Source organism: Pleurodeles waltl, chromosome 8, assembly GCF_031143425.1.
Source record: "Pleurodeles waltl isolate 20211129_DDA chromosome 8, aPleWal1.hap1.20221129, whole genome shotgun sequence".
In the NCBI taxonomy this organism is placed as follows: Eukaryota; Metazoa; Chordata; class Amphibia; order Caudata; family Salamandridae; genus Pleurodeles; species Pleurodeles waltl.
Window position 1 is genome coordinate 12,284,904 of NC_090447.1, and position 10,206 is coordinate 12,295,109.

At 42.7% G+C, this 10,206-nt stretch overlaps 1 protein-coding gene across 1 annotated transcript in view; it reads right to left on the reverse strand.

Annotated features, from left to right (window-relative positions):
• Positions 1-9,834, reverse strand: part of LOC138249014 (pepsin A-like) — a 128,463-nt gene extending 118,629 nt beyond the window's left edge. The window contains exon 1 of the mRNA XM_069203071.1: positions 9,777-9,834. Coding sequence (XP_069059172.1) covers positions 9,777-9,834 — 58 coding nt within the window. The remainder of the gene's footprint in view (positions 1-9,776) is intronic.
• Positions 9,835-10,206: the final 372 nt, after the last annotated feature.

The window sequence follows — 10,206 nt, forward strand, 5'->3', positions numbered from 1 at the left end:
ATGTAGTCCAATGCTCAGTAGAGCGTGAAGCACAATGCATAATATGAAACATATCAGGATGAGTAGCAGAAGGAGCAGCAGGATGCTTAGTAGAGTGAGGAGAAGAATGCATAAGCTGATTTATTGCAGCATAAATTGTAGAGTGTGTTACTACAGATGTAGTCCAATGCTCAGTAGAGCATGAAGCACAATGCATAACATGAAACATATCAGGATGAGTAGCAGAAGGAGCAGCAGGATGCTTAGTAGAGTGCGGAGGTGAATGCATAAGATGATTTGTTGTGGCATGCATTGTAGAGTGTGTACCTACAAATGTAGTCCAATGCTCAGTTGGACAGGAAGCAGAATGCATAAAATGATGCATAGGATAAGTAGCAGAAGGAGCAGCAGGATGCTTAGTAGAGTGTGGAGGTGAATGCATATGATGATTTGTTGAAGCATGCATTGTAGAGTGTGTTACTACAGATGTAGCCCAATGCTCAGTAGAACATGAAGCACAATGCATACCATGATACATTACAGAACGAGTAGCAGAAGGAGCAGCAGGATGCTTAGTAGAGTGTGGAGGTGAATGCATAAGATGATTTGATGTGGCATGCATTGTAGAGTGTGTTACTACAGATGTAGTCCAATGGTCAGTAGAGCGTGAAGCACAATGCATAACATGATACATATCAGGATGAGTAGCAGAAGGAGCAGCAGGATTCTTAGTAGAGTGTGCAGGTGAATGCATAAGATGATTTGTTGCGGCATGCATTGTAGAGTGTGTTACTACAGATGTAGTCCAATGCTCAGTAGAATGTGAAGCACAATGCATAACATGATATATTACAGAACGAGTAGCAGAAGGAGCAGCAGGATGCTTAGTAGAGTGATGAGGTGAATGCATAAGATGATTTGAAGTGGCATGCATTGTAGAGTGTGTTACTACAGATGTAGTCCAATGCTCAGTAGAACATGAAGCACAATGCATAGTATGACACATATCAGGATGAGTAGCAGAAGGAGCAGCAGGATGCTTAGTAGAATGTGGAGGTGAATGCATAAAATAATTTGTTGCGGCATGCATGGTAGAGTGTGTTACTACAGATGTAGTCCAATGCTCAGTTGGACAGGAAGCACGATGCATAACATGATACATAGGATAAGTAGCAGAAGGAGCAGCAGTATGCTTAGTAGAGTGTGGAGGTGAATGCATAAGATGATTTGATGTGGCATGCATTGTAGAGTGTGTTACTACAGATGTAGTCCAATGCTCAGTAGAACGTGAAGCACAATACATAACATGATACATTACAGAACGAGTAGCAGAAGGAGCAGCAGGATGCTTAGTAGAGTGTGGAGGTGAATGCATAAGATGATTTGTTGCGGCATGCATTGTAGAGTGTGTTACTACAGATGTAGTCCAATGCTCAGTAGAGCGTGAAGCACAATGCATAGCATGATACATATCAGGATGAGTAGCAGAAGGAGCAGCAGGATACTTAGTAGAGTGCGGAGGTGAATGCATAAGATGATTTGTTGCGGCATGCACTGTAGTGTGTGTTACTACAGATGTAGTCCAATGCTCAGTACAACGTGAAGCACAATGCATAGCATGATACATTACAGAACGAGTAGCAGAAGGAGCAGCAGGATGCTTAGTAGAGTGCAGAGGTGAATGCATAAGATGATTTGAAGTGGCATGCATTGTAGAGTGTGTTACTACAGATGTAGTCCAATGCTCAGTAGAACGTGAAGCACAATGCATAGCATGATACATATCAGGATGAGTAGCAGAAGGAGCAGCAGGATGCTTAGTAGAATGTGGAGGTGAATGCATAAGTTAATTTGTTGCGGCATGCATTGTAGCGTGTGTTACTACAGATATAGTCCAATGCTCAGAAGAGCGTGAAGCACAATGCATATTATGAAACATATCAGGATGAGTAGCAGAAGGAGCAGCAGGATGCTTAGTAGAGTGGGGATGTGAATGCATAAGATGATTTATTGCAGCATATATTTTAGAGTGTGTTACTACATATGTAGTCCAATGCTCAGTAGAGCGTGAAGCACAATGCATAACATAAAACATATCAGGATGAGTAGCAGAAGGAGCAGCAGGATGCTTAGTAGATTGTGGAGGTGAATTCAGAAGATGATTTGTTGCGGCATGCATTGTAGAGTGTGTACCTACAGATGTAGTCCAATGCTCAGTTGGACAGGAAGCACAATGCATAAAATGATGCATAGGATAAGTAGCAGAAGGAGCAGCAGGATGCTGAGTAGAGTGTGGAGGTGAATGCATAAGATGATTTGTTGAAGCATGCATTGTAGAGTGTGTTACTACAGATGTGGCCCAATGCTCAGTAGAACATGAAGCACAATGCATACCATGATACATTACAGAACGAGTAGCAGAAGGAGCAGCACGATGCTTAGTAGAGTGTGGAGGTGAATGCATAAGATGATTTGATGTGGCATGCATTGTAGAGTGTGTTACTACAGATGTAGTCCAATGCTCGGTAGAGCGTGAAGCACAATGCATAGCATGATACATATCAGGATGAGTAGCAGAAGGAGCAGCAGGATACTTAGTAGAGTGCGGAGGTGAATGCATAAGATGATTTGTTGCGGCATGCACTGTAGTGTGTGTTACTACAGATGTAGTCCAATGCTCAGTACAACGTGAAGCACAATGCATAGCATGATACATTACAGAACGAGTAGCAGAAGGAGCAGCAGGATGCTTAGTAGAGTGCAGAGGTGAATGCATAAGATGATTTGAAGTGGCATGCATTGTAGAGTGTGTTACTACAGATGTAGTCCAATGCTCAGTAGAACGTGAAGCACAATGCATAGCATGATACATATCAGGATGAGTAGCAGAAGGAGCAGCAGGATGCTTAGTAGAATGTGGAGGTGAATGCATAAGTTAATTTGTTGCGGCATGCATTGTAGCGTGTGTTACTACAGATATAGTCCAATGCTCAGAAGAGCGTGAAGCACAGTGCATATTATGAAACATATCAGGATGAGTAGCAGAAGGAGCAGCAGGATGCTTAGTAGAGTGGGGATGTGAATGCATAAGATGATTTATTGCAGCATAAATTGTAGAGTGTGTTACTACAGATGTAGTCCAATGCTCAGTAGAGCGTGAAGCACAATGCATAACATGAAACATATCAGGATGAGTAGCAGAAGGAGCAGCAGGATGCTTAGTAGATTGTGGAGGTGAATTCAGAAGATGATTTGTTGCGGCATGCATTGTAGAGTGTGTACCTACAGATGTAGTCAAATGCTCAGTTGGACAGGAAGCACAATGCATAAAATGATGCATAGGATAAGTAGCAGAAGGAGCAGCAGGATGCTTAGTAGAGTGTGGAGGTGAATGCATAAGATGATTTGTTGAAGCATGCATTGTAGAGTGTGTTACTACAGATGTGGCCCAATGCTCAGTAGAACATGAAGCACAATGCATACCATGATACATTACAGAACGAGTAGCAGAAGGAGCAGCAGGATGCTTAGTAGAGTGTGGAGGGGAATGCATAAGATGATTTGATGTGGCATGCATTGTAGAGTGTGTTTCTACAGATGTAGTCCAATGCTCAGTAGAGCGTGAAGCACAATGCATAACATGATACATATCAGGATGAGTAGCAGAAGGAGCAGCAGGATGCTTAGTAGAGTGTGGAGGTGAATGCATAAGATGATTTGTTGCGGCATGCATTGTAGAGTGTGTTACTACAGATGTAGTCCAATGCTTATTGGGACAGGAAGCACAATGCATACCTTGATACATTACAGAACGAGTAGCAGAAGGAGCAGCAGGATGCTTAGTAGAGTGTGGAGACAAATGCATAAGATTATTTGTTGCAGCATGCAATGTAGACTGCGATGCTAGAGACTTAGTTCAGTTACATTAGATTGGTGCAGTTAAGCGCATGGTCAGTTTCTGTGCAGAAGTCTAACATCGAAGAAATAACAGAGAAGAGCTAATGGGAACAGTGGGACATGCAAGGAATTGTTGTTTTGATAGGATTAGAGAAAAAACTCACTGCACCCAAGAGTCGGAGATGGCTAGAAGCATCCAGATCAGCAGTCGTTGCATGGTTCCTTTCTTGCCCAAGCCGGTGGTGACTGTGCAGCTTTGAAGGGGCAGTCTTACAGAACACGCCTCACAGCCACCTGGCCATCAGCCTCCTCCCTGCCTGCCTGATAAGGTGTGTAAACACAGGGATAATGGTGATGGAAACACCCTCAAGTATTTGTTTGGTTAGTATGAGTAATAGGAGCCAACCTTGTCCACTCCACTGAAGTGGCTATTGTGTGCAACGTAATGTGTGCGCAATCACATGCAAATGAGTTCTCAACTCAAATCAGCGTGCAATTTCAAAGATAAGTAAAACAAATCCTGCCACACATTAAAGGTGGGATGTCTGAGATGGGATGACCTTGATTCCAATAATGTCAAATATGAAGGTCTGGGGTGGGTGAGGGCTTTACGTCCTGTTTTCAAGAAAACCATTATCTAACATGCCATAAAATAAGACATGTTCATTGAAGCTCTGAGCCAAGGATATCACTTGTGTGTTTTGTGAAGGTTGGCCATCCTCAAAATGCAGTAGCTGTGTCAATTTCTGTACCACGGAGTAAGACCATATGATAAACACAAAGGGGCATATTTACAAGCCTTGTGTGCTGCCCATGCACAGTGCAGACCCATATCTACAATGTATAATGGACTACCTGGGGCCTACCTTAGGGGTGACTTATATGTAATAAAATGGCTTGTCATGGGGTTTTAAAGGCCAAGTCGACATGGCAGTGGGCACTGCCTTCAGGCTGCAATTGGATGCCTGGGACTTGTTTTAAAGTGCTACTTATGTAGGTGGCACAATAAGTGCAGTATGCCCACTGGTAGTATTTCATTTACATGCCCTGGGTATATAGTAAACTACTCTGCAAGGGACTGGCATATAAATTAAATACATCAGTCAGGTATATGCCAATCAAACCACGTTTAGGGAGTGAGCACAAGCACTTTAATACTGTTTAGCAGTGGTAAAGTGCACAGAGTCCTAAGGCCAACAGAACACAAATCCAGACAACATAGAGGCAGGCAAGCAAAAAGTTTGGGGGAGACCACCCAAAAGCTGACAGGTCTAACACATGCCCCCCCCATCTGAAAGTGGGGAGAACCACCCAATCTCCTGGGAGTTCTCATCACTAAGGCAGAAGCACCTGGATAGACCATCAGCACTGGTGTGATCTGACCCAGGTCTATGTTCCACCATAAAGTCCAGTCCTTGTAGGGAATGAAGTTGGAGGGTTTTGAGCTCCAGAGAGTTGATAGGTACATATATGTTTTGAAAGTACATATATATATTTTTTAAAGCACATATGTGTTTTGAAAGTGTTGTCCAGTCATCTCTACATTACATTGTTTTCTTATGAAGTGCATGTTGTCTGTATCATATGCAGACCTGTAAATGAATAGATTGAATTATCATTTCCTTGCATGTTATTTGTTTTAAAATCATTCATGTTTAAAAAGTAATATGTTTGCACAATGAAAAAATATTGTGACCTTAATATATTGGGTACATATTGTTAACGCTGATGAATGTTTAATTTCTGTTTTGCCAACATTTGTATGCACAAATGACATTGTGTGATGTTAACACGCTATCACACGTGCAATTGTTTTTCAAAAGCAAATAATATTTTCAAACATTTTTTGAGGGTCTGATATTGTTTTTAACACTGTATATTGTTATTAAAAAACTGATGATGTGATTCAAGCTACGAAATCATTTCTATGGTAGGTAGCATGTGAGGCGGACTTCTCCTGAGTAAAATTACAGCTATGATCCAAGCCTTAGTACACATCTCAATTCCAAGGACAATGTAGTACATAAAAGGCCTGGTTTTTTAATTCATGGTTGAGAGTTTGTAAAAATGAATGGACAACAACCAATGTGACAAATGGAAGGTTTACTTAGTAAACTACAAGATCCTCCACTGCAAGACAGACACAACAACTTTCTACCTTCTGACAGGAGAGTGCACCCTCTCAGAGACAAACTCATTCAACCACAAAAAGAATCTGTGTGGAGGCTACCAGGCCCACTGTGGAAGAGGAAGAAGTAGATGCCACCAGCCTGAAGGAGGAAGACAATGGGGTAAAGAAGAAGATTTCTCAATGGTGTTTAAAGGCCAGGTTATGCCATAACCTGCACCCAGACCCACCTCATCATTACCTCCAGGGCCCCTCATTCCAAGAAGGCCCCCAGCTGCATCTTTGCTCTACCTTCTCTTTCTTCTGCAAGTGTTGACCCAAAACATCAGTTGTCAAGGGACAGATTTGCCCTATACATATGTGATCCCTCATGTGCTGCCCCCTTCACAATAAAAACTCAGTGGCAGCTCTCAAAGAGGCCCATAGCCAATCAGGTGGTGATCTCTTGTTATTTATGTTTACAGTATGTCTGGTTTGTCTACAAGGGCTTCTGAGTCCCTCAGAGGTCACTGTGGGGCTATTTTCCTACCTCTCCCACTCTCCTCAACATCCCCCAATCATTCCTCTCATTCCTGAGCCTCCAATGTCCCTTTGGAAAAAGAATCACTATTTTGACCTCTGAACATCATCAGTCTAAATGTGTGTCTTTTCCTAATTGAGATGAGGTACTGGATCCATCACTCATATTGTCTTTTAAACTGTGTGAACTTTCAGAAAAAGTCTAAACTTTCCTGTTGCGCCTATGTTTATTGTTGTGGTGTTGTATTCGACTCACTTTTTATTTCTAGATAGTGGTTTTGTGAAAGGAATGGATAAATCCAAATCATGTCCTAGTGTGTAAAATCTCTTTTTTCTCTCAGTGATCTTTTTATGGGTACATTTTAATCTCCTTATTAATCTCTTCACAATTATTTTTTCTTCACGTTCTCCAGTGCATCATTACTTAAGATTTTTGTTTCCATTTCTTCTAATTCTTCTTTCTAATACCACCTTAGAAGCGGCCTCTATAATTAGTAACATACAATGTCTTGAAATAAAACCAGGTGAGCAAGGAGGGTGGTATATATTAATAGTAAGTAAAGTAAGATATAGACCCCTTGGTAAACAGTCTATGAGAAATAATGAATGAATTAAGTTAATATGGCCTCTAATATATGTATCACTTTAGTTGTCAACAGAGGTAGTCCATGAAATGATTTACATTCAGTTTTTCTAACATAATTGCAATATGAGCTTGGCTGAAAATGAGCCTGATGTTGATGAATGAAACATGGGCATCCTGTATGTTCTGTTGTGTAAAACCAATTTAGGGCCCAGACATGAAATGAGTAATTACGGGTAGTATTTTATATTGGATTTCCCAAGCAGGATGGAGATGTTACATTTACATAAGAGGTTGTCTGAGAAAGCAGTCCTTTATGTAAAAATGGAGCATGGGCATCATACATATTTATTATAGAAACTTGTATAGGAGCCTGATGTTCTTTAATGTAAGAAAAATACATCTAAAAAACTCAACATATAAGAAGTTGTCATATCAGAATGTGTAAAACTGTAATGCAGTCACCATGATTTTCATGAAAGATATTTGTGGAATTACTTTTTGTATATGTTGAAAATATATGGACGTTTGATGATTGCGATTGTATATAGAAAAACAAAATGTTAATTGTCCTGATGATGGCTTGAAATTACATGGCCAAACTATAGATTTGTAGTTGATAATACATGAAGACTAATGTGACTACAGGTGAAGAGTGTAATGTGAAACTTGAAATGAAGGGAATGATCCACATTTAGCTGAACTCTCTCTTCCACGGTTTCTAATAATTTAGAGTATGAATGAGTGGTCTGCTTAGTTAGGTTTGTACACATATGTTTTTATATATGATGCATCTAATGATATTGGAATTGTGATCAAATATGGATTCCAAGCAATGATTATTTGTTGCTATAAAGACAAATGTACTTTCATATATCTTGAAGATGGTTCTTGTTTATGGTTATTGTGAGAAACTGGCACCTTGTTGCAGTACCCGCCCCCCACTTTTTGACTGGTTTCTGGATGCAACTTGGACTGCAGTGCACTGGGATCCTGCTAACCAGGTTCCCAGTGCGTGTTCTTTCCTTAAAACATTGTAAAGGTAATTGGATACACCTTTAGCTACCACTATAAGTCCCTAGTAAAAGGTTCTTAGGTACCCAGGGCATGGTTGTGCCACCCTCTACGGCCATGCATCCAGATGCCACCAGCACTGCCATAGCAGGCTGAGTGTTCTGATGGAAACCTAACACAAAAACGTGACTTGGCACACTACCTCTGTGCTCTGTCCACCATACACTGCATTTACTATGGGTAAGACACCCCTCTAGCAGGCCTTACAGCCCTAAGGCAGGGTGCATCATATTATATGTGAGGGCAAAGCTGCATGAGCAATATGCCCCCACTGTGTCCCAGTCAAACCTGGGACATAGTGAGTGAAAAGAGCACCTATTTTAATGTGGCACTGGTCAACACGAGTTTCCCAGCTACATAATGGCTAATCTGAACCCCAGGTTGTTTGTTATCGAACAACTCAGAATGATATATCCAAACTGGTACCAGTACTGGATTTATTATAAAATATACCCATGGGTCACCTTAGTGGTGCCCCCTGCAAAAGCTAACTATACCTGCATGGTTACTGACTTGTTCCATCCAGCATTTGACATCCAGACAGCCAATACACAAACCTTGGTGGAGAGCCCTGTCTCTCTGGTTTGTAAAACAATGCCCTTCCTGGGTGGACGTGCAAACAACCCCTCCCTCAGGAATGTGCACTGCTCTGGCAGTGAGCTTCATAGGGCTACTGTCCTTGAAACTCAACCCCCGGGCCTGCTGCTAGAAGCAGATGGACTCCCCCATTGCAAACCCCCATTTTTGGAGGGAGCAAAGGTGGGAAACCACACAAAGGGTTGGAGGAGGGGTCTCACTGAGCATGCACCACCCTTAGGAGGTTGCAGGCAAAGTGGACCCTCCATTTCATTTTCCTCCATGTTGGATGGGAGGAAAAGAGCCAATGAGGGTTAGGGTAGGGACCTTTCCCACAGGAAGTGCTCACTGTAGTCTGTGTGGCAACCCAAGTGTAAGTGTCCCATTGGACACTACCAGGTTCCCCCTAAAACGCCCACTAAATTCAGTATTTAGTGGGCTCCCCTAAACCAAGAAATCAGATTTGAAAGGACAAAGAAGACCAGCACCAAAGAAGATCCAAAGCAAGAGAACTGTGGACCTACTTCTCATGAAAATGCGTCAAACTCTTCCTGCTGAACCCAGGACCCAAAAATCGCTGCTGTGGAGGATCTGGACACTGGACTGACCCCAAGAAACCGATGGGACCTCCAGGATTCACACATTGCCTCAGATCTCCCTTCTGAGTTGAGGCACCACTCAACAACCAAGCAAGCAAGAACCAACAAGCCAGTGAGGATCACATCACCGACTGGCCGATATCTCCGCAACTGGCAGTTGCAGCTGGACCCGATGACACACCAACAACAGCCCAGATGAGACCTACAAGTGTGTCACGTTTGGTGGCACTGCACCCTCCAGTGGTTGTGTTACACCAATACCCTGGGTACGGGTCAGCTGAAGTCAGACAACCAGAAAAGCAGCTCCCTCTGAGCTGAAAAAGGATCAGGAGGAACCACCAGTTGAGGGACTTCAGGAACACCCCGGACCTCTGACCAGAGTGCCTCTGTTGTCCTGTAAGCTGCCCTCAAAGAGACACACCTTCAGCTCCAAAGGACTTCATTGCGCACAGCTCCTGGACCTCCAACTCGCCCTGCATCCAGCCGCCCTGCGCCCAGCCGCCCTGCGCCCTCTAACGAGGAACTAGCTATGTTCCACAGGTCCCCAACCCCTTGCGACCCAAACAGCCCAAGGGGACCTAAAGGCACGACCTTTAAACCTGCAAACCAGCTCCTTTTCCAGGTGGCCTCTCCAAGTGGCCCAATGCCTGTGCCAAGAGACTTTCCAGCACTGCTCCTGCTCCAGGTGGCACTGTGTGCCCACCAACCTCATCTATCATCCTGCAAAAGAAGAGACTGGTAGCTCAACTGTGTGATTTTATATGCATTTTTCTAGATTGCCTTCCATTGATTCCTATGGTACGTAATTACGCACAGAAAGACTAACTTTATTAAACTTTGAAAAGTCATAA